The following is a 27,770-nucleotide window of genomic DNA, read 5'->3' on the forward strand; positions in this document are numbered from 1 at the left end:
AACTGTTATCTAATAAAATACATAAATAAAATAAATATAAAAATGAAATTTCCTATTAGCATGTTAAGCAATTCTTACCACTATTTAAATTTCAAAATTTCTGATTTTTTTTTATATGACTTTGCCACACTGTGCCATATAAAATTTACAATCAAAATTTTACAAAATTTTGAGGAGGGGAAGTTATTCTTTACACGATCACTAATTCTACATGCCAAAATGTATTTTTTGGAGTTAAATCCAGAGTTGTTAAAATGCCGAAAAAAAATAAATAAATAAATAGCGAGGCAGCATGTTCCAAGACTAAAGCTAGAAGTTTTAAGGCTAAGGCATAGGAAAAGCCGTAAAACTTCTATTAACAAAAATATTACTATATGTTATGCTGTAACATATAGCACATATTTAATTATATGTTATACAATAATATTCACTTGAACATGTAAAATATCTCTAATGATACTTAGAGCATTTCAAGCAAATATTAGAGACACTGATTTGGATCAGAGTGGATGAAATTTGGGTTTATATTTTCTATTAAATGTATTAGTATATTTTTGAAAATTCAGAATAAAAAATAGAACTAAGTAAAAAAAAATTATTAAAATGCAATTATTTCCTACTCACAATTGTTTCATTGTTGCAAACTAAATTAATTATTTAAATGCAATGTCTATTTTTTACTGAATGTGATTTGATTCAAAAAAAAAATGAATACATGATAAAAATTGATGGAGAATATAAAGAAATCAAAAATTTAAAAAGAAAAAGTAGTTTATAAGGTTATAAGACGCGTATAATAATAGTAAACAAAATATAACAACAGTAAACAAAACATAACAACAGTAAAAAAAAAGTTAACAACAGTAAACAAAATATAACAATGGTAAACAAAATATAACACAGTAAACAAAATATAACAGCTACAAAATATTAAGAATATTTTTTTGACATTTTTTACAAAACATTTTTTTTTTGTGATGTAATGCAATGCTGTGATTTGTTTTCACAAAAAGAGACAAAATGAAACTTTATGTGCACTGATCAAATTAGATTAAAAAAAACCTTTATTTTTCTTGCAAAAAAAAAAACTTGTTTCTATAAAAATAAATTTTTTAATGATCTCATAAATTTAAAATCAAAAAAACGTTTATTCTTTGTTTTGTATAAAAGTACTACTAATGCGTCATATTTAATCCCATTACTATTCACATGAATTTCATATAATTTAATTTTTATTAATTTTAATTTTTTAATTTTTAATTCTTTTTGTACCTGATAACAGACCTAACAAAATAAAAATAAATTCTACCTGCTCTTTTACAATATTTATCTTTATAAAACTTCTGAAAGATTGACATATTGAGTTTGACAAGAAAATTGATGGATTCAAGGCTTTTAAAAAATGAAATTTCATAAAAAATTATTAAAAAAAAGAGATTTAATTAAAAAAATAAATTAAATTAAACAAATAAAACAATTATCCACTATTAGAATGATAACAACTGTTACCATAGCAAAGGTTCAGAGCCATTCAAAATTGTCGGCATTTTCAATGGCATATTTTCTAATATTCGTTTTAATAGAGCTTGTATTTCACTAAGACAACTTACAACGCAACCATACTAACAAAAGGAAAAATTATTTAGGATATGAAAAGCATTAAAAATGAATAATAGATTCATAACAATTAAAAATATCACCTTTTGCTGACTTTCTATTTTTATTTCAATATCTAAATACATATAGATACACAGGTGTAAATATATATATATATATATATATATATATATATATATATATATATATATATACATATATATACATATATATATATATATATATATATATACACATTTTTATATATATATATATATATATATATATATATATATATATATATATATATATACATATATATATATATATATATATATATATACATATATACATGTATATATATATGTACATATATATATGTATATATATATTTGTATATGTATACATATATACGTATATGTAAATGTATACATATATATATATATATGTATACATATATACATATATATATATACATATATATATATATACATATATATATATATATATATATATATATATATATATATATATATATATACATATATATATATATATATATATATACATATATATATATATATATATATATATATATATATACATATATATATATATATATATATATACATATATACATGTATATATATATGTACATATATATATGTATATATATATTTGTATATGTATACATATATACGTATATGTAAATGTATACATATATATATATATATGTATACATATATACATATATATATATACATATATATATATACATATATATATATATATATATATATATATATATATATATATATATATATATATATATATATATATATATATATATATATATATATATATGGGTCTTTTCATTTATAACTTAAGTTACCTGCGCAACAACTTTATCAAATATTTGCCTATTTAAACTGTAAATTAAATTTTTAGCTATCTCGTATAAAAGCTGTTAGTCTGAGGAATAAAATAAGCTAAAAAGTTTTGAGTCTAGCCAAAAAGGATGAACTTATTACTGAAAATGCCACTTTACTTATATTACGCAGAAGACAAGGTAAAATAATTGTTTCAACTTTTAGGTCAGATTTCTGCAAATTAGTAACACAGATTATATTAGAAATTTTCAAAAGATGTTGAGAATTCTATACCAATCAAAAAAAAAATATAAAAATTCATCAGAGGTGACCGGTAAAGGAAAATACACTTATTTTCTTTATACTAAATATTTAATGATGTTACATCACTTACGTTACTGAGCAATTATTATCGTGGATTTTTTATATCTATTATTTAGAGATTTTTAGAGCTATATAACAAAAGAATTGCATTCATTAAATTCATTGAATTCATTCATTAAAAGTATTGAATTCATTCATTAAAAGTATTGAATTCATTCATTAAAAGTATTCAATTCATTCATTAAAAGTATTCAATTCATTCATTAAAAGTAATTAAGAAAGGCAATTTTAAATAATTGATGGCACTCCTCTTGAATGACTTTTCATAACATTTATAGAGGTTATCAAATCAATAACACTTTCTTCTGCCAGAGCAACTTTAAAAAAATACTTTAGTATGACAACTTATTGTCAATAAGTTTATTATTTATTATTATTAAGTTATCATCAATAATACTTATTGAGTGATTCAAATAAGAAAATATTTTCATATGTCAAAAATTTTATTTTCACTTTTTACATTTTTCGTATTTTCATTCAGTTGAACTTTTAAAATGCTGCAAAGTATTTTCATTTAAATCTTTTAAAATATTATTGGCCCAAAAATTGCTATTACGGTTTAGGGGGAGAGGGGTTACAGATGTGATTGTTTATGACAGGAGGAAAGGGGTTAAAAATTGACAAATATAGGATGATGTACTTTATGGACAACCCCTTTCCCCCTCTTTGGGTTATATTTTTTTTTACTAAAACAAAAATATAACCCAACTCTGAACACACTTTAAAATAAAAATTATTTTTGTCTTTTAATTTGTTTCAAATTCATTACAGAGAAGTTTATTCCACTTTGATCTGCCCATTATCGACATAAAAGTATTGGTATTTAAAAAGATTTTTCACTTATTTTGCTTGCTGGAAATTTGTGATATTTGCATGATATTTTGCTTGCTGGATAATTTTGATTGCTGGATATTTTGTGATTATTGCAAAATATGCCCAAAAAATACATATATACCCAAAAAAGTATATTTAAATTATTTTAATAAACCCCTTGAGAGCAACAAAAACTTTACAAAAAAGTGCCAGAACTTTGGTAAATGCATGTGGTTTTAACTTACGTTACACAAATTCTAAATTAAAATATGCTTTAACTAGGCATCATTATTCAAAACTTTAAATGTAAAAATGTAATATTTAATATTTATTTGCATATATTGTTAAAATTAGGTTTCCAGACAAATTAAAAAAAAAAAAAACTTAATCATGTTTTTACTAACTTACGTTACATGAAAGTTGCAAAAGATCTATCCTTATTTTCAAAAAATATATATATATTATTGTATAAAACCTAAACATGAACAAATTGAACGTGTTAGCTCCATATTCACACTGAATTAATACGGATTATGCAAATAAATTCATGGTTAAAATAACATTTTACGATGATACTTTTTTTTAACATGCGACAATGTGAAAAGCCTTAACTTTCGGAAGCATAAAAATGACTTAAACAAATTAATTTTAGTACTAAAGTTATATTTTAAATAAACTTTTATATACACCATTTGCAAAAAGTTGATAAAAAAGAGAATAAAATTTTACTACTTTTTCATTTTCCACCACACACATATATATATATATATATATATATATATCTATACATATATATGTATATATATATATATATATATCTATACATATATATGTATATATATATATATATATATCTATACATATATATGTATATATATATATATATACATATATATATATATATATATATATATATATATATATATATATATATATATATATATATATATATATATATATATATATATATATATATATATATATATATATATATATATATATGAGTCGCATCAAATTGCTTGTTGAGGCATATGGTGATAATCCTTTATCAGAAGCAACATGCAAAAGGTTGTTTTAATTGTTTTGAGAAAATGATTTTGATGTTAGAAATAAAAAATGTTGGAGACCACCAAAAAAGTTTGAAGACACCCAATTGCAAGCAATACTGGGTGATGGCGATACTTTAAGTAAAAAAATATGGCAGCAATGTTAAATATTGCAAAACAATTTCTGACCATTTAAAAGCTATATGAAAGATCCAAAAGTGTGGAAAATGGGTGCCATATAAACTGAATGAAAGACAGATGGAAAACCAAAAAACTCATGTATAATTTTGTTTCAAAGACACAAAAAAAATCTGTTTTGCATTGATTTGTTACTGAACACAAAAAATGGATTTATTTTTAGAACTCTAAAAGGAAAAAAATATAAGCTAATCCAGGACAACCATCAACATTGACTGTAAAACCAAATCAATTCTGCAAGAAGTCGATGCTTTGTGATTAAGGGGATCAGAAAGGTAAGGTGTATTGCAAGCTTCTAAAACCTGGTGAATCTGTTAATAGTAGTTGCTACAGAAAACAAATGATAAAGTTGAACCATGCATTGATCAAAAAACGACCAGAATGAGCCAGAAGACTGGAAGCTTCTACCCCACCCACCATTTTCACCAGACTTAGCCCCTTCCAAATACCATTTGTTTTCTTCCATGGGACATGCATTCGCTGAGCAGCACTTCAATTCCTAAGAAGAAGTAAAAATTTGTTTTTTGTTTGTCTTTTAAAGACAAACATTTTTATTGGCATGGTATCCACAAATTACCAGGAAGATGGTCAAAAGCTGTAGAAAGCAATAGTCAATGCTTTAAATAAATTTTTTTTTACTTTTTTATTCTAATTAGTTTGTAGTTGTAATTTCAAGTTAGTATTAGAATGTTTTGTGACACTAAATTTCATTTAGTATCACAAAACATTCAAAACTAGCATTCCATTTTCACACCAAAATTACTTAATACCAGTACACCTGGTATATATATACATTTTTCTAGTTAAACATCTTGTATTTTATCATTGGCCAAACTTAAAAATTTATTATTTACATTTGGCTTTTTTAAGTGATTTTTTATCAATATTCACTGAGGCAATAACTTATGTATTATTTTACAAACTTAGATTATGTCTCTACGAGTACAACTTCTCTATGATATAATGAAATAGTTCAAAGTTTTCTAAAAATAAAATATAAACACTTTTCTTATCTTAAACTTGTTAATTTGAATTCATTTTTATTAAGAAATAATTTGTTTTACTAAGAAACAGGTTGATTGAAACAAAATGGTGTAATAATAAACCAGAGTTCAACTACAATAATTTAGTAGTCATTAATTTATATGAAGCTACAGCATAATAGAATCAATTAATAACTACGCCAAGACTTTCTGAACTAAGAATATTCTTAAAAATCAAATTGTCTTCTTTTAATTTTCAATGTGTTAAAAATTGAATAAAAAATTTGCAATGTGTTGTCTTTTAAATAGTTAACATTATGCTTGTTGCAGACTGTTAATATTTTGGTTTTATGCTTTAAATTGCTTTATATTGTTTTACATTTTGTTACAGAATATTTGTATTTTGATTTTAGCTCTGTTGCATATAAACGATTTTTTTAACTTTGCTATTTACTTTATTGTTAGGTGCTTTAAAAGATTAAAAATAGTAAGAATTATTTGTCTCTTATTGTTATTTTGAACTATTTTTTTTTACTTGCCCTTAATTCAATAAATACACATAATTCAATTAATAAAGTCAAATTTATCTTTTTCTCAGTGAAAAAGGATTTATTTCATAGGTGTTCTAATTTAAACGACATTTTCATATTGTATACATACATACATGCATACGTACATACATACATACATACATACATACATACATACAAACATACATTTATACATACATACATACATACATACATACATACATACATACATACATACATACATACATACATACATACATACATACATACATACATACATACATACATACATACATACATTCATTTACATGTATATATACATATATATATATTTATAAATTAATATATAAAAAAACCTGAGTTACAGTTGTCTTTTAAGTTTGATAATTTTTTGAATCTAAAATAAAAAAAGTTCATTATAAAATCAAATATTTGAATTTTTAACCTAATTGAGAGTTTTAAAAAAAAAAATAAAAAATAAAAATCAATTGCTATTAAATTGTGAATAAATAAACTAAGACAAACAAAATGCTAACAACAAACCTGATAAATTGATTTTTAATAAATTCTGTTTGGTAATGCTTTTGCGTATAGATTTCTTGAAAAAGTTTAAAATCTTCAAGAAAAGATCTTCTAAACAAATATAAATACATATATATACATATATATACATATATATATATATATATATATATATATATATATATATATATATATATATATATATATATATATATATATTAGGGTGGAGTGATTTTGGAATCAGAACTATAGTAACCCTGGAGTGAATAGATTATCAAAAAATAATAATAAAATGTATAACATGTACTTGCTAATATTGCCTGGAAAATGGCTGGTTCACAAAAATGTACATTTATAAAGACTTAATCTATTTTCGAGGAAAACCGCCATTTTTTGATTTTTTTTTTCAAAGTGGGCATGCGCATTGCGCATTGTTTTGTTGTTTTTAGATTTTTTTAGATTTTTAAATTCTAATTTATCAATAGCAAAACAATTTATAGAAAAAATGCCTAAGAGCAAATCCAGGAAAACTCGTTTGGAAAATAGTCTAAAAAACGGAGGCCTCCCATCAGAAATGCCTTCAGCTGATCTTCCAACATTTCGTCAAGTAATTCAGTTTTTTTATTTTACTGAAAGCATTAACCAAAATATTTCCAAACAGAACCTACTAGAAGAGGTTGAGAATTCTCTTAGTACTTTGTGGAATAAAGTAAACCCACGTTTACCTCTTCTTCAGAGAAATTCAATCTTAAGAAAATTAAGAAACCTTTTTGAAAGAGTAAAATCTATAAACTGAGGACGTTGTAAATCTAAAAGTAAGGAGTATCAAGATATGATTTTAGATAAACTCTTTGATATATCATCATGTACTTGTGAATTAGCGACTGTTTTATGTAATGACAGGGATGTTAGGTGTAGCATCATCAATTGCCAAGTAGAGCATATCTTGTGTCTTTGTAAAACTAGAAAGGTATTTGATTAAATTTTTTATATATTATTGTATATATTAGAATATTTGTTGTTTTTATCTGCAATTATTGTACTAAGAATTTTTTATTATACTTTGATTTCACTTCAATCAAGCTGAAGTAGTTGATTATTTTCAAAAATTATATTTAAGGTCCCTTCTGAAGACAGGGTATATATTCGTGACCAGAGAAACAAGATTGGTCCTAAAGGTATTTATCAGCTAGAAAAGGCTAATTTAAAATCTGGTACATTTACTCCGGAAAAGTTAGGTCAAGTAGAGCTTATAGATCATGTTAAAATGTCTTATGCTCATAACTCATTGATTGATTGTGGTCACATATCTGAAGTTTCAGCATCCAATCCAGATGTTTTGGTAACATATATATGTATATTTGTATATATATATATATATATATATATATATATATATATATATATATATAAATTATGTTATAATAACCTACAAATGAGTACTCAATGTTCTTAAAGAACAGAGCAATAATAAATTAGTAAAAACACTTATCTAATTTTTTTCTTAAATAACTTGTGTCTTCATCTGTAAGTTTATCAGGAAGGTTCCTGACTATAATAATAGAATACAAGAAAAAAATTAAATGCGTTTTATCTAATTTATATATATATATACATATATATATATATATATATATATATATATATATATATATATATATATATATATATATATATATATATATAAATTAGATAAAACGCATTTAATTTTTTAATTTTAGCGTTGTTCCAGTGTGCTGTTTGCAATATATATTTAATATATATATTGCAAACAGCACACTGGGGCAACGCTAAAACAGCTTTGTTTCAACGATTCAACGTTTTTTAAATGTTGACCCTGCAAAGTGTGCTGCTTGAGATATATGGTTGTTTTTTTTATATTTTAAATAATAAGTATTTTTACAGGTAAATGATTCTGAGGAAGAATATAATCCATTAAAAAGTTCTCAATATAATTTAATTAAACTTGATAGATTTGCAATGGAGGCTGTCAGGTATATAAAATTTTTATACATATTGAGTTTAGATGGGAGTTTCTTATATATACTATATTAAAAGTGTGAAAAAAAAAAATCATAAGTTTCACCATTGTTCATCCCCAGTAGGAGAGGAGAGGGTGAATATAGAATGTTAAGGGATCACATATAGATTATATACTTTGCTTTTTCAGTTTTGTTTATTTATTTCATAGTTTCTTATTTGTATGTATGATGTCTCGTCTCGTGCTGCAGCTGCACTAGCGAATGCTCTACTTCTAGATTATGGAATCATTAAACATGGAGATTTGAATCAAGTTGTAGATCGAAGCAAAATTAGGAGGTAAATACTATTTCATTATATAAGTTAGACAAATATAAATATATCTCTTTATTTATTAGTTTATATAAATGCTTATTTACAAACCATTTAATATGATATTTTGCTAACTATAATACTTTGAGTTGTTTTATAGAGAGAAGAAGAAAATAATGTCAAGATATGGTGATCAACATGATAATAATTTAAGTAACTTGGTGTGTTTGGGTGTTGATGGTAAAGATGATAAAAATGTTCTTCAGTTTAAGGATGTCATTGAAAATGGAGAAACTCGCTTGTCGAGAGTTACTGAAAAAGAACATCATTTAACTTTTACTAATGAAAATAGTTTTAAAAATGGTTCATATCTCTCTCATAAAAATCTTCCATCAAATGGTGCAACTGGTTTACTTCAAAGTGAAATTGTATATAATGTTCTGAAAGAGTATGATAGTTTAAATTCAGTACAAGCCCTTCTTCTTGATAATACAAATGTTAATGCAGGTTTCAAAACTGGAGTTGTTGCATGTTTAGAAAAGAAATTAGAAAGAAAAATACACCTTATCGGATGTACTTTCTGTGCCAATTCTTTTATGTGAGGGTTTCGATGCCAACCTTCAACTAGTTTTTCAATAAACTGGCTTTTATTTTTCACCAGTTCTTTTGAAGAAACCTCCCGTTTTTATAGCTCCCACAGGTTTTCTATAGGATTAAGATCCGGGGAATTTCCTGGCCAATCCAGCAGTGGAATTTTTTTCTCTCCAAGAAACTTTTTAATGGATTTTGCCATATGGCATGGGGCAGAATCTTGCATAAATATAAATTCACTATCTGGAAACCATTCCGAGACTTGAGGAATGAGCTTTTGCTCCAAAACTTCTTTGTATTGGTCCTGCCTCATTGTCCCTTGGACTATGTAAAGCCTTCCCATACCCTTACCACATATAACGGAACACACCATAATTGACAATGGATGTTTTACTGTCTCGATAATGCAGTCTGGATTAAATTTTTCACCTCCGTCGCACAACAAATGTTTCAAAAAATGTTAGTCTTTCATTAACCTAAAGAAAATCGAGAAATAAAGCAGAAAATGACATGTTTAAGAAATAAATACCTTTCTCCAATCATCTGTTGTCATATTGCGGTGTTTTTTAGCCCATTTTAGTCTTTTATCCTTCATGGCAGGCGTTAATTTTGGTTTTTTTGCAGGACGGTAACACTTAAAGCCTAACTCATCTAAGCATCTCCTGACTGTGCGATCACTAATATTAATTCCAGCATCTTTAATCAATGTTATGATTATTTTTCTGGGTTTTTATCTATTCTCCAAGCAAATATTCCTGATAATTCTCTTTGACCTTGGCGTTGTAAGACGTTTTCCTTTACAGTTTTTACGGAGTGTGGATATAGGGTTTTCACAATTTTTTGTTTTTGATGCTATTCTTTGCTCAGCCTGCCTAGAAACGCCAACTCTTCTTGAAATTTCTTGTTGAGAATAGTTAGTGTTGCTTAAAAATGACATTATTTCACTTTTTTTACAAACATTCACATCTTTTTTTTTATCCATTGTCAGAAACTTTAAAAAATTTATAAGACAAATAAATGCACTACAAAAATATGTAAAAGAAAATTAAAAAAGTTGAAATAATGTATATTTTTGGAAAAACTACTTTCAAAGAAGTCTTTCACTTAATAAAACACTTGAAAAAATAAAATTTTGAAAAATAGTCGGTTAAAAATAACGTTTGAAGAAAGATCCTTAACACACACACAACAAGCTTTGACACTCTACAAATGGTAACTGAACACAATTTCACGGTTTTACGTGTCAAAACATGCAAAATACAGTGTTGCTAGCAACAAAATAGTATTGCCTACACAAAAATTTGCAATAATGTTGTAAATAATTATGAAAAATTGTGAATTTTACATTTGAAAGGTGAATTAATGCTGACAATATAACAAAAAACGTGATGGCCCTATTTCAATGGCTACCAACTGTTATATATATATATATATATATATATATATATATATATATATATATATATATATATATATATATATATATATATATACATACATATACATATATATATATATATATCTATATGTATCTATATATATATATATATATATATATATATATATATATATATATATATATATATATGTATATATATGTATATATATATATGTCTCAGGTCAGGTTTTCTTGCTGGTTTTTGAGTCAGGTTATCCTGCTACTGGTACCAGGTAATCCAGTACAATCTGCTTCATGTCCTGCTGCCTTATAGGATACGCCTTTTTAGGCAAAGGCTAGAGATGGTGTCTCGATAAAAATACCCATCTTGGGCAGATGTTTAAGGCATCTAGCTACTGTCTTGTAGAAGGCCTCCTAGGCAAAGACTTATTGGGTAAACAGAATATATCTGTTGACCAGCCTCGCACCCCTTCTTCATCTATTAGGCTGGCGTACATGTAGGCCACATTTGCAGCCCTTTGTTACGGCTTAGGGTTTATTAGTAGTAATGAGGCAATTGCTTGGGTTATTAAATAGTGTAATGAGTACTATCTATGCTTTGAGTCAAGTTCTTCAACAAATTTAAAAATAAATAAAGTACCAAAAACAATAAAACACAAAAAACCATCATCATCACAAAGTTCTCTAAACCTATCATTCACTAATAATCATGGTCTTCGAAGTAATTTTTCTTCTGTTGAGTCTTATCTCTTGCAAAGATCACCAGACCTACTTGCTCTTTGTGAGACAAGTTTGAGTTCGGCTGTCTCATCTTGTGATCTTAGTGCTGATGGTTATCTTCCTCTAATTCATAAAGACTCCAATAGTCACATGCTTGGCCTCGGCATTTACATTTGTAAGAATTCACCCATTTGATGTGAAACTATATTTGAATCCACAGACTATTCTTTCATGTGCTTTCGTTTAGCACCACTTCACTCTATTGCCTTTCTCTTTGTTTTATATCGCTCTCTTTCATCTCAAGACTGCACTCTTTTAGATGTTATTTCTGGTCATATTGACCAAGCCCTCTCTCTTTATCCATAAGCTAATATAGTTGTTGTCTGTGACTTTAATCCTCACCACTCTGAATGGCTTGACTCTAGTGTCAGTGATTCTGTAGGCATTAAAGCCCACAACTTTTGCCTTTTTTCAATCCCTAACTCAAATAGTCAACTTTCCAACTTGCTTTCCAGACAACCCAAATCATTTACCTTCTCTACTCGACTTATGTCTTGTTTCTGATCCTAGTCAGTGCTCAGTTTCTCCGCATTCACCCTTAGATGCTTCTGCTCACAGTTTGATCTCTTTAAAACTAATATCTCATTCTTCTTCATCACCTGAATCCCCTATATTGTACCTCTTACAACAACCTTAAAGCTGACTGGGATTCTTTCTGTGATTTTTTTTGTGATGGCCATTGGGTAGAAATTTTTCATCTTCCTGTCAACAAATGTGCTTCTTACATAACTTCGTGGATTCAGGCTGGCATCGAATCTTTTGTTCCCTCCCGACAATTCCAGGTCAAGCCTCACTCTACTCCATGGATTTCCTCACACTGTGCTGCTGCGATTCTCCAGAAAACAATTCTCCAGAAAATAGTCTGTTTATTACTGCTAGAAGCCATTGTAAAAAGACTTTGTCTAACGCCAAAGCCTGCTATTCTCAGGTCATGAAATCTTGTATCTCATCTCAAAAATCAGGCTCTCGTGGCTTCTTGAGAATCTTTAATAGTATTAATAATAAAGGCAAATCTTTAATTCCGCCTCTCTTGTATGGACAAAGCTGAATTGTTTGCTAAAAACTTTTCATTAATATCATTTCTTGATTCCACTAGTTGCGTTCTACCTGATATTGCCAACAAACAGGTTGATCCATAGCTTGATATTCGTATCACTCGGGCTTCTGAAACTTAAGCGATTTCTTGCCTAGAATCTTCTACAGCTTGTGGCCTAAACAACATACCTGTTATTGTCTTGCAGAAATGTTCTCCGGAGCTGTCGTCTATACTCTCAAAACTATTTAACAAATGCTTATCAGAGTCTTGTTTTCCAGCTTGCTGAAAAACGGCATCTATTATCCCTATCTTTAAAAATTCTGGAGAGCGATCTGATTCATTTAACTACCGTCTCATTAATCTTCTTCCTATCATAAGCAAGGTTTTTGAGTCTTTAATTAACAAACACTTAATTTCTCACCTTGAATCTAATAACTTACTTTCTGATCATCAATATGGATTTCGATCTTCTCGTTCTACAGCTGATTTGCTAACAGTAATAACCGATAGGTTTTATTTTGCATTAGATAAAGGTGGAGAGGTTAAGGCCATCGCTTTTGAAATTTCAAAAGCTTTTGATAAAGTTTAGCATGCTGTTCTTCTCCACAAGCTTTCTTCTTATGGTGTATCTGGCAACATCTTTAAGATTATTGAATCCTTCCTTTCCAATTGTAGTATAAAAGTTGTACTCGATGGACAGCACTCTTCTTCTTATTCTGTACTTCAGGGGTTTCTCGAGGTTGGTGGCTGGTGAACTTCAATACAGATAAAACTCAATTTTTTTTCAGTCAATCGATATCGCAATAAGTTAGATTTTCCTATATTTATAAATGGTGATGTACTCGATGAGTCATCTACTCTTCATTTTCTGGATTAACTCTTACTTCCGATCTTTCTTGGAAACCATATATCAAATCAGTTGCAAAATTAGTATCTGGTAAGGTTGCATCTGTTTATGGAGCTCGACACTTTCTTACTTCAGATTCTATTCTCTATCTTTATAAATCTCAAATTTGGCCTTGTATGGGGTTCTTGTACTTATTTTTTTAGTTTTAAATTGGGCACTTTTTATGACTTGAAAGAATGAAAACCGTATTTATTTTGAACTTTTACACCAAAACAATGAGAAAATATCTTTTTTCACATTACTCTAGTGAGACGCTTGGTTTAATCTTAAAACTGTTAACCAAGTTTTCTAACCAGTTTTATATTAAAAACGCTTTTTTCTACCACCAGATTTGCATTTGATTGATTTTTCCGGGGGAAAAAAAGACACATAACTAACAATAACTTAACTGTAAAAAAAGACACATAACTAACAATAACTGCAACTGTAGAGATATATTGGCAACTCTTTTGCTAATGAATTAGCTTATATTAGGATGTTTGTGTATATATATATATATATATATATATATATATATATATATATATATATATATATATATATATATATATATATATATATATATATATATTTATATTTATACATATATTTATATATATATATACTGATTATTATGAAAATCAGTTAATTATGAAATTTCATAAGCAAGAAAACTATATAAAATAAATCTCATTCACAAAAAAAAAAAGAAAAAAAATACTCCTCAACTTTTTTATATTTATCTCCTTTATAACTTTTTTATATTCTTTTTTATCTCCTTTATAGCTACATTAATAATCAGAGACCTGTAAACATTATACAAAAGCAAATGAAAAAAATGCATTTTTATGATCCAAATTCAATTGCAGATGTAACAGCAAATTTCATGATGTTTTTTTATAATGAAAGGTCATGAACTCATGATGTTTTTATAATGAAAGGTCATGGACTCATGATGTTTTCATAATAAAAGGTCATGGGTTCATGATGTTTTTATAATGGAAGGTAATCACTACATGATTTTCCAGCCAACAATAGTAACATTGATTTTGATGATTCTCATATCATAATGTAAGTGTTTAAATTACAGAACATAAAATGTGATAAATCAATGAGACATGATCTTGTTCATTGGCACTTCTACTTACTTTCATTTTTCAAGCTTCTATACATATCAGCATATTTTTATAGTAAATTTGATTTGCAGATGTAAAACCATTTTTTAAGTATAGCGACAAGTAGGGCATAACAGATCTGCCAATATACTTAGGATCCAGATCATACCCGGATTTTTAAGATTTGAACCCGGATCCAAATCCCGATCTAGTTTTAACTAAAAAAACAAATAAAAAAACTGTTTTACACGAGAAATTTTTATTTTTAAATTATATATAACCACAGTTAATTTTGAAATGAATTCTTTGTAGCATTTCATATCAACAAACATTTATTTTTTATTTTTATCATGTTTATTATTTTTGTAGTAACTTTTTTAAAAGCATAAGGTATCAATAGTGTTATCATTTAAGCTACTCCTAGGTTTGGTTACAAACAACCCGCATGCACTAAAAGCTTGTTCACTCTTAACAGATATTGGTTGGATAGTTTTTAAACACTGAAATAAAATCTCCAAATTAGAAGTACATTTTTTGTTGACTAAAAGACAGAAAATGCTTTATTGAGAGATTTTATACTGAGATCTTCATTATTTAATTGTTTTAGCATTGTTTTAGCTCAGCACTTTATACAACTTTTTCTAGCTGTGTTTTCATATCAAAATTTTTTTCTACTTCGATTTCAAAATCATCGTTAGTATTTTCTTTACAATCTTCTTTGATTGCTTGAGGTAAAAGTCTTAGTAAAAGATTTTTAGCTAACGATATAACTGCTGATTTTTTTGGCTTTACTCCAAAAGCATCTAAAGTGCCAGATAATAGAAAGCTAGAGTTGTTTAAATATTCCATGAGGTGAACCAAATTAGGATTTCTTTTGCTTAGAATTCTTGTTTTTAAAGCATCATATAAGTTTTTGCATATGTCAGATTCATATGATTGTAGTTGACTTGAAACAAAACAAAAAACTTTTTCTGCTGGTCTTAAGCGCATTTGAGTCTCGACGGCAAAGTGCTCCTAATTTTATAGGCTTTAAAGCCTTAAATAAATCTTTAAGAACTAGCAGCTCTGAATCTTATTATTGGAGACTGCACTTGTATAAGTGCCATTTTAATAAATTTGCTGAACTTGACAAAGCGTTCAACCATATCAAATAATGAGTTCCAATGAATGAATGATGAGATCCAATGAATGAATGTGGTCTTGCAGTCTAAAATAAGTTTAAGTTTAAGTCGAACTCTGATTTTACATGCTTCTGATGATGGCTCCCGATGGTAAGTACAACTTCCGACAATTTTACATGCTTCTGCAACATCATTTTTAACAGGTGACTTTTTAAACAATTTTATTATTGTGCAAACTTTTTTTTAAATTAAAAAATAATCTTTTATAACAACAGCCTCTACTAAACTATTTTCAAATGCAATTTACCCCAGCTCTTCACCTTGATTAAGCTCTTGACTATGATCCTCACTGGCATCCTCACTAATAATAATTTCAAAATTATTGTTTTAGTCCAAAACTTCAATTGGTTTCGCATAAAGTACATCTCCTATTGTTAAATGGATTACATGGGCATAGCAAATTTGATGAAGTAGATTGATTAAATGGTCAAATTAACCATAACTGATGCACCATCTGTAGTTGTACTAACAATATCATTATAAAATTCCAGTTTGAATTCACTTAACTTTTCACTTATTATGTCAACATCTTTTTCAGATGGCTCCCGATGGTAAGTATTTTTTCAGATGGCATACTTCCACCAATTTGTGCAAATTCGAGATTTTAAATTCCATTTGTGTTCACATTAATATTCATATAACAATGCGTTTTAATTGATATATATTCATCAACAGATAAACTAAATCTGAAATTGTTAGCTTTTAAGTCTTTTAATTCAGTTGTTAATTGAGCCTTAATGCTTTAGCATGATCCAGAAAATATTTTTAATGGAAATTGGAGGTATTTGTTGTCCTTTAGCTAAAGCAAACTCTTGTAACCTCTTATTTTTAGCAAAAGTGTTAAATTAAAGTCCATCATTTGCAATGAGATCTGTTAGTATATTGGCAATAGTATCATTTGCTTGTAAAAAAGTTTCTGATATCTTTTTGGGATGAACTTTGAACTGCTTTGGTAGGATGTAATAATGGCAATTCTATTTTATGCTTAATCTTTAGATGCTTTTGCATAATTTATGCTTAATCTTTACATGATTTCGCATAATTTATGCTTAATCTTTAGATGCTTTTGCATAATTTATGCTTAATCTTTAGATGCGTTCGCATAACACTTGCATAGCCATTGTTACAATGACGTTACAGGTTTTACACTGAGCAGTTTCTTTTTTTCAATTTACTTTTCACTTTATGAAATGCTTCCAAACAGGAGCATTGCTTTTAAATTCTGGGTGAGTCATTTTAAAATTGTTTTTCTAAATTGATTTAAAATATTATTATGCTTCAAAGTGCAACAGTCTCAAACTATGTGTGGGCTATAATGGTATCCAACATCAACATTATAAAAAGTAATTTTATGTAAAAAAAATCCGGGAACAGAATATCCAAACCAAATAGGTCTGGATTCGGATCTCAAATAATTGATATGAGTACCAAGGTATTTGGTTCCAGATCTTGGATCCGACTAAGCCCAAGCGACAAGCTGTTAGCATCAAGCTATGTGCCAGTATTAAGGGCCTATCTTATGACTCTTACCCTTTGTCACAATAAATTTACCCTCACCGCAAATACATAAGTTTTAAAAAACTTCAAAAAAATTTCCAGAGAGAAAGGATTGCATAGTAATAATTTAGTATTGTCAAAACAACATGGTTTTGAAAAAAAAAAATCATGTAAAACAAATCTCCTTGAAACATCTAATGACCAGTTGATCATATTTACTTTGATTTTGTTAAGCATTTGACATAACTCATAGAAGTTTTAAACTTATGGCTTATGATGTAAGTAGAAAACTATTAAAGCAGGTACAAAGTAGAAGGCATTAAAGAATCAAACAAGGTGATGTTGTCATGGAAAAATGTTTTGGGTAATTTATCTCAAAGATCATCAGACTCAATTACCTCAGACTAATTTTTTAGAGATTCAAAATATAATAAAACAAAGATCTCATCAAAAGTTAAAAATAAAGAAAAACCAGAAAAGGTTCTTATTAGTATGAAGCTACCATTTTGTCCTAAAAAAATTGCTACTTACCTTTATTTTAAAATCTCATGTAATGCATTATGGAACAAAAAGTGTGAATAAAATACATTATGACACAAAAAGTGTAAACCATTCATACCTAATAGGTGGAAGACAACCTAATAGGGTAGTGGTGTAGTGGTAAGAGCGCTCGCTTCATAAGCGAGAGGTTCGGAGTTCGACTCCCACCACGTCCCTGGAAGTACCGCGCTCAACTTAGTTTCTCCGCGCAGCGGCCTTGCTCGGAAAGGTTCGTGTTTCGGAGTTAAAGAGTTGAGAGAGGGTTGTACCACGAATAACAACTAAAAAAAAAAAAAAAAAAAAAAAAAAAAAAAAATGAGTAGCCTCCTCGACTGTAGTGGCCCCCCTCGGGCCTTGGGGAGGTGAATAATCTAAAAAAAAAAAAAAAAATAGATAGAAGAGAACTTAAAAAAAATATTTTATAGACAAAAAAACATTCAAATTATTTTAAGTAGAACAGATAATCACATTTGCATCAAAAGCAAACTTTTTTTGAATCAAATCAAAAAAATGTTTTGCACATCACAATGAAACTTATCTTAAGTTACTGTACAAAGTATTAATACTATAGAATTATCTGCTCAAGTTTTATCATCAAATTTAAAAGAAGAAATTCAAAATATAGAAAAATTGTAAAGATAAGCAACTATAATAACTTAAAACCTAAAAAACATTTTATATGAAATATGTCTAGAGACAAACCTAACTTAACAACTTCTAATCTTAAAAACATCTCATATTTGTCAGTTGATGTAATTAAAAAGTAAAAAAATAAAAACAAAAAACATTTATGTTTCTTTTATTATTAAAAAATTAGAAAACAATCCAGTCTATTAAGTTGGGTTTTTGTGGTTTTTTAAAAAACAATAAAATTCAATCAGTTTCCTCAATTAAATTTAATGGTATTGACAAAAGTGTACTTAATTTTGCCTTCTTTAAACACGAAGAGTCAGCAAAAGCCGTTTTTCACCACCAACAGTAAATTAAGATGTAAAACTATAGGAATATATATATATATATATATATATATATATATATATATATATATATATATATATATATATATATATATATATATATATATATATATATATAGATTTATTTATATTTTTTTTTTTTACATCTTCGCTTCCAACAAGGCTGCAAGCAGCCACTAATTAAAGTTGGAAGTTACTGAAAGAGAAAAGATGAAGATTGTAAAGCAAGATAATGATTGACGGACAACTTAAAAGATTGCAAATTGCATGAATCAGGAAAGCAAGATGAAGGAAGCGAATTCCAAAGAACTGATGTTCGAGGAAAAAAACTAGACGAATAAGCGTTTTTGGAGCACTTAGGAACAGTCACAGAAAAAGGATGAGACTTAATTGAATGACGAGTAACATGAGAATGAATTTTAGTAGATGGCACAAGAGACGCTAGCTCTTTAGAGTAGTGCCCATTACAGTATTTGTAGAAAAGAGAAAGAGAAGCAACATTACGGCGATGTGATAATGGTTGGAGGTTGGCTGCAAGAGCAGGTGCAAAAGCAACTATGTTTACAATGCGTTTTTGCACCTTATCTGAAAGAGAAAGAGCATCATTAGAAGATCCGCCCCAGATATGGCAACAGTATTCCATACAAGGCTGGATTTGAGATTTATAGAGAGAGAGAATAGAATCCAAAGTAAGAAAGTGACGAGCTCGATAAAGAGATGCAACCTTAGCAGATGCTAATTTTGCAACTGATTTGATATATGGTTTCCAAGAAAGATTGGAAGTAAGAGTTAATCCTAGAAGATGAAGAGTAGGTGACACATTGAGTACATCACCGTTCATAAATATAGGAAGATCTAAATTATTGCGATAACGATTGTCTGAAAAAAATTGAGTTTTATCTGAATTAAAGTTCACCAGCCACTGTGAGCCCTATGCTGTAGCAGAAGTGAGATCCTTTTTAAGCTCAAATGCCCCCTCCAAGCGATCAGAGGGTGTTGGTTTCTTATCACGACAAGAATAAATGGTAGTATCATCAGCAAACAATGCCACCTTAGATGTGAAAATATCTGAAAAATTATTAATGAAAATTAAAAAGAGTATAGGGCCAAGGATAGAACCTTGAGGAACCCCTGAAGTTACAGAATAAGAAGAAGAGTGTTGTCCATCAAGGACAATTTTTATGCAACGATTGGAAAGGAAGGATTCAATGATCTTAAAGATGGTGCCAGATACACCATAAGAAGAAAGCTTATGGAGAAGACCGGCATGCCAAACTTTATTAAAAGCTTTTGAAATGTCGAGAGCGATGGCCTTAACTTCTCCACCTTTATCTAATGCACGATAAAACCTGTCAGTTATTACTGTTAGCAATTCAGCTGTAGAACGAGAAGATTGAAATTCATATTGATGGTCAGAAAGTAAGTTATTAGATTCAAGATGAGAAATTAAGTGCTTGTTAATTAAAGATTCAAAAACCTTGCTTAAGATAGGAAGTAGACTTATAGGACGGTAGTTAGACAAATCAGATCGCTCTCTAGAATTTTTGAAGAAAGGGAAAACAGATGCCGCTATCCAGCAGGCTGGAAAACAAGACTCTAATAAGCACTTGATGAATAGTTTTGAGAGTATAGACGACAGCTCCGGAGAACACTTCTGCAAGACAATAACAGGTATGTTGTCTGGGTCACAAGCTGCAGTAGAGTCTAGGCAGGAAATCACTTTAAATACAGATGCTGGAGTGATATGAATGTCAAGCAATGGATCAACCTGTTTGTTGGCAATATCAGGTAGAACACAACTAGTGGAATCAAGAGATGATATTGATGAAAAGTTTTTAGCAAACAATTCAGCTTTGTCTTTAGGTGAGGTGACAAAGTCTGAACCATACAAGAGAGGTGGAATTATAGATTTGCCCTTATTATTGATATTATTAAAGATTCTCCAGAAGTCACGAGAGCCTAATTTTTGAGAGGAGATACGAGATTTCATGACCTGAGAATAGCGGATTTTGACAATAGACAAAACCTTTTTGCAATTGTTTCTAGCAGTAATAAACAGACGTCTGTTTTCTGGAGAATTGTTTTGCTGATAAATATGGAAGTCACGGTTTCGATTGGCAATCGCAGCAGCACAGCGTGAGAAAAACCATGGAGGAGAGTGAGGCTTGACCTAGAATCGTCGAGAGGGAATAAAAGATTCCATTCCAGCCTGAATCCACGAAGTTATGTAAGAAGCACATTTGTCGACAGGAAGACGAAAGATTTCTACCCAAGAGCCATCACGAAGAAAATCATGGAAAGAATCCCAGTCAGCTTTACTGTAGTTGTAAGAGGTTCGATAATAGGGGGATTCAGGTGATGAAGAAGAATGAGATATTAGTTTTAGAGAGATCAAATTGTGATCAGAAGAACTTAAGGGTAAATGTGGAGAAACTGAGCACTGACTAGGATCAGAAACAAGACATAAGTCGAGTAGAGAAGGTAGATGTAGATTCGGTGTAGAGAAGGTAGATGTAGAAGGTAGATTCAGGTTGTCAGGAAAGCCAGTTGGAAAGTTGACTATTTGAGTTAGGAATTGAGAAAAGCAAAAGTTGTGGGCTTTAATGCTTGTACAGTCACAGACACTGGAGCCAAGCCATTCAGAGTGGTGAGCATTAAAGTCACCGACAACAACTATATTAGCTGATGGATAAAGAGAGAGGGCTTGATCAATAGGATCAGAAATAACGTCAAAAAGAGTGCAGTCTTGAGATGAAGGAGAGTGATATAGAACAAAGAGAAAGGCAATAGAGTGAAGTGGTGCTAAACGAAAGCACATGAAAGAATAGTCTGTGGATTCAAACCTAGTTTCACGGCAAATGGGTGAATTCTTACGAATGTAAATGCCGAGGCCAAGCATGTAACTATTGGAGTCTTTACAAATTAGAGGAAGATAACCATCAACACTAAGATCACATGATGAGACAGCCGAACTCAAATTAGTAATATATATATACAATATTAGTATATATATATATATACACATATATACATATATGAAAGCTGATTTAATAGTTTTAACTGTGTTATTTTTTCAATTTTGAATTCAGCCTCCAACAAATTTATATTAAAGCTCAAAGAAAGCATCTACATAGAGTAGGAGAAGCACACTGTTAATAAACAAGTGAACCATGTAAAAATGACCCTTTCAATCTAATGCCTGAAATCTGAAGTTCCTTTTAACAATACCTGTTCTTTTATTCTTTTTAAAACATTTTTTACATTTTTTAATTGAGTTTTATTGTATTTTTAATTATAAGGCTTTACTTCAACTTAACTTTACTCATAACTGAGAATGACTATGATATAGTCAAAACATGTATTTTATAAATTATATATATATATATACACACACATATATATATATATATATATATATATATATATATATATATATATATATATATATATATATATATATATATATATATATATATATGTATATATATATATATATATATATATATGTATATATATATGTATATATATATATATGTGTGTATATATATATATATATATATATATATATATATATATATATATATGTAATGCGGTAGTGGTGTAGTGGTAGAGCGCTCGCCTCTTAAGCGAGAAGTTCCGAAGTCAATCCCCACCATGTCCCTGGTAGTACCGCGCTCAACTTATTTCTCCGCGCAGTGGCCTTATTTGCTGAGGCTTGTGTTTCGCAGTTATAAGGTTGAGAGAGGGTTGTAACCACAAAAAGTAGCCTCCTGGACTGTTGTGGCCTTCTTGGCCTTGGGAGGTGAACAATTAAAAGAAAATGTATAAATAGGTATAAAAATACTAACTGAACAATACGATAAATCTGTTTTGTGAGTTTACAACATAGTATTATGTTTTCAGCTTTCCGCTTAAAATCATATGCATAACCTGCATGCATCTAAAAAAGTTTTAAAAGATTTTTAAAAATTCTGTTCATTTAAATTCTCTTAAAAAATTCAAATTTTACATAGTAGACGTACAGCAATGTTTACAATAACAATAAAACAACAATAACAACAACAAAACTTAAAATGACAAAAACAGTAACAAAAATAACAACAAAAAATTAACAATAAAAATAACAACAACAAAAACAACAACAAAAACAACAACAAAAACAACAACAAAAACAACAATAAAAACAACAACAACAACAAAAACAACAACAACAACAATTACAAAAAAAACAACAATAACATTGAAAACAACACTAACATCAACAACATACAACAACGATAGTAAGTAACAATATTTAAAAAGTCCTTTTTAAATGTTGTTACTTGCTATAGTAAAATTTTTTTAATAAAGTTGTTAATAAAATTGTTTTTAATTATAACTATTACAGAAATAATGAAACAAAAATTAAAGCACTTGAATAAAACACAAAACAAACCAACAAAAAAAAACATACTATAAACAAGTAAAAAACTAGAATAGAACACACAATAGAAAACTAAGTTTTCACAAAAAAACGTTAAAATCAAACATATTAAAACGCATGGTTATATTCATATGAATATTTTTTTAAATAAAAATATTGATTCTGATGTTAAAATGGTATAAGCATTTCCAACAATTAAACAATTATCCAACGCACTGATATACCTTTGAAACATACTATAAAATATATTCTATATAAACAAAGCATAACTTTAATATTATAACTAATAACATAAATAAATATCTATGAATAACAAGTAATTTACTCTACTTTGCTAGTATAGCTTTACAGTTTGATCCATGTTGTTAGTGCTAATATCATAAGTTAGCACAATGAGGACTTTTTGATTAGTTTAAATAAGTTTTGTATAAAATAAAAATACATAAAAAGTATATCAATACATAGTTAACATTAATATATAATTTTGACATGATTTTCAATCAACCTAGTCAAGATACAAACCTTTGAAAGGCTATCATGACCATCTGGTTGAAATACAAACCTTTGAAAGCTTTAAATCATCGGTATTGAAATTTTGAGGCAAATCTAAAACAATACATCAACAAAGTATTTTTTTATTTAAATATATATCATATTTTTATTTAAATATATATCATATTTTTATTTAAATATATATCATATTTTTATTTAAATGTATATCATATTCTTATAAAAGAATATGATTGTTTTTATCCTAATCTTTTTTTTCATTGAGTTTTTTTTTTTAAATAACCTGCTGCTGGGGGCTACATACATCATAGTACATAGATTCCAGTACACACACACAGATATATATATATATATATATATATATATATATATATATATATATATATATATATATATATTATATATATATAATATATATATATATATATATATATATATATATATATATATATATATATATATACACACATACATATGTATTAGGGTGGGTCAAAAAGTATAAAGTTTTAGCTGCACAAATCAAACATACTAAAAAAGGTGCTTCTCCATTTCCTGAATAAGATAGTATAAAAATTTTTGAATAAGAAATATTTTTGGTGGTTCTAACTGACCCTTGAATATTTAATGGGCCCCTAATATTATCTCACAAAAATTATTTCAAAAGTATGTCAACCTAGTACTCAAAAAATGTGAAACTTTCAAAAAATTTTAAAAATAGTTGTTATTTTTTATAAATATAACTATTTTAGATTTTATTTCGTAAAAATGATTGTTTTTTAACAATTTTGAAAAAAGGTTAGTTCTTAAAGTTTTTTTTATAATTTTTTAAAAAAATAACAATTATTTTTGAAAATTTATAAAATTTCGCTTTTTTTGAGTACCAGGTTGACATATTTTTAAAACAGTTTTTTTAAGATAATATTAGGGACCCATTAAATATTCAAGGGTCAGTTGGGACCACTAAAAATATTTCTTATTCAAAAAATTTTATACTATCTTATTCAGGAAATGGAGGAGCATCTTTTTTAGTATGTTTTATTTGTGCAGCTAAAATTTTATACTTTTTGACCCACCCTAATATATATATTAGTAACACCTAATATATATATATATATATTATACTTTTTGACCCACCCTAATATATATATTAGTAACACCTAATATATATACATATATATTAGTAAACCTAATATATATATATATATATATATATATATATATATATATATATATATATATATATATATATATATATATATATATATATATATATATATATATTAGTAATAATATATATATTATTACTAATTTATATATATTTATATAAATAAACAGTTTATTTCATGTTTTAAAGAAACTTATTTCCCATATTTTAATTACTTTGTTTCAAAATGACCCAAATATATAAATAAATATTTACTTGGCTTTCAATCTTATATATATATATATATAATATATATATATATATATATATATATATATATATATATATATATATATATATATATATATAATTTCAATATATATATATATATATATATATATATATATATATATATATATATATATATATATATATACATATATACTCACATATATATACACATATTTACATATATATATATATATACATATATTTACATACATATATATATTTATATATACATACATATATATTACACATTATATATACACACACACACACATATATATATATATATATATATATATATATATTATATATATATATATATATATATATATATATATATATATATATATATATATATATATATGATTTAAATGCTGACATCTTGTACAAGAGTATATAATATGAATTCTCTCAATGTTAAATACTAATTTATTTGAATATCTCAATAATAATTTATTTGAAATTTTTGTCGGATTATAGGCATCAGCATGTAATAAAATATAATTACAAAAATTGCAACCGTTAAATAACAACAAAAAGTTTAAATTTTGATGTTACCTTTATAATGGTTTCTTTTACTTAAATATGAAAAAAATGAAGTCCAAAAATTTGTTTTAACATATTGTCCATTGCCCAAATTCATAGCACCGTACACTGGAGAACATTGATGTTTTTTTTATCTCCAAATCTGCATGGACTATTCTTTCAAATTTTTTATTCTCAACTTTAAGTGTTTCTGCTTTATCCCATTCAACTTCTTCATTGCAATTTACTTTATGCAAAGCTAATGCAGACTGGTTTAACTTGCCTTCAATCAAAAAATTTTGGTGTTGTTGAACCCTTGTTCATATTTTAAGTTTTGATTCACTGATATACACTTTGGAGCATTTGCACTCAATTAAATAGGTTCCTGGTTAGCTGTTGCATTAGGGATTTCGGGATTACATTTACCTATTCCCGGGATACCGGGATTTTGAAATACCTGTTTTTGAAAGATTTTAACATATTATTTTAGAAAAATTTTAAGGAAATTAATAAGACATTTAAAGTATGTTTAAAAAAACTTACAAATTTCAAGGAAGTTCTTTGGTTTGTTAATATTATACATACTTAATTATTAAATTATAAAGACGTTGTTTTTGTAGATATAATATACGTATGCAATTATTTTTGATTATTCTTAAAATACGTTTTGAGGAAGCAGAGCACATCCAAAGTTTCATCCCCCAGACGACTTCTTATTTTTGTTGCAAAACGTCCGTCCGCAGAAAAAGCACGTTCTGATTCCACACTGGTAGGCTTAATAGTCATTAAAAAATCATACGCTCTTTGCAAAAAATCACCATGTGTTCCTCCATTTTCAAACAACACCAATTCCTTTTGAATTTTCATCGATAATGCCTCACATCGAGTTGGTATGCTGGGCAAATGCTTTTTTTATAGCTTTATTAAGTTCGTCTGTGATTCTTTTGCTGTTTTTAAGAGCAAAAGAAATAGATTCAGATGAAGAGTCAGAAGAATCAGAAACAATTTCGAGTAGTGCCTCATTTGAAACAGAAACTTCTGATTCAGACTCGATAGCTGTTAATGATGTAGCTGGATTTGTAGCGTCTAGTATTTCAAGTAACTCAACTATTAATTTGCGACATTTTATTGAAGTCGGAACTGTTACTAGCTCTATTTAGGATTTGGACTGAATGTTGGTTCTACTATTGTGCAGATACTGAAGGATCCCACTTGCATCGGAACGCCTTTGTTGCATTCGAAGAACGAGAGATGAATGCAACTTTTGACTTAATGTTGTTAGCATCTTTAAGTTTTTTTAACATAAAAGTTATGGCAACATTGGCTGTAAACAAATTAGCATCCCGACGGCAAAGGGCCTTAACTGTTGCTTTTACTGGAAGTAGCGCATTAATGATAGCAGATACAGTTTTAAGCTCAATATTAGATAAACTTAATCAATATCACCCCAAATAAAATAAAAACTTAATCAATATCTCCCTAAATAAAATAAAAACTTAATCAGTATTTCTCCAAATAAAATATAAAAAAATGAATATTAGTGTAACAAATTGCTGAAATGCTTATAACTTGCTTTCTAATCTTCAGCCTAATTATGAAACTTATCCAATCATATTTAAATTAGGCCATATATATTATATAAAAG

General features: G+C 27.5%; 1 protein-coding gene across 1 annotated transcript in view; it reads right to left on the reverse strand.

Annotated features, from left to right (window-relative positions):
* The window catches only part of LOC100201666 (serine/threonine-protein kinase TBK1), a 96,696-nt gene that overhangs the window by 37,092 nt on the left and 31,834 nt on the right, over nt 1–27,770 (reverse strand). Inside the window, exons 12-18 of the mRNA XM_065818237.1 lie at nt 24,221–24,264; nt 23,084–23,175; nt 6,963–7,052; nt 6,776–6,816; nt 1,701–1,732; nt 1,510–1,622; nt 1,310–1,392 (exon numbers count right to left, since the gene is read on the reverse strand). Of these exons, the coding sequence (XP_065674309.1) occupies nt 1,310–1,392; nt 1,510–1,622; nt 1,701–1,732; nt 6,776–6,816; nt 6,963–7,052; nt 23,084–23,175; nt 24,221–24,264 (495 nt within the window). The remainder of the gene's footprint in view (nt 1–1,309; nt 1,393–1,509; nt 1,623–1,700; nt 1,733–6,775; nt 6,817–6,962; nt 7,053–23,083; nt 23,176–24,220; nt 24,265–27,770) is intronic.

The sequence above is a fragment of the Hydra vulgaris genome, chromosome 14, assembly GCF_038396675.1.
Source record: "Hydra vulgaris chromosome 14, alternate assembly HydraT2T_AEP".
Classification (NCBI taxonomy): Eukaryota; Metazoa; Cnidaria; class Hydrozoa; order Anthoathecata; family Hydridae; genus Hydra; species Hydra vulgaris.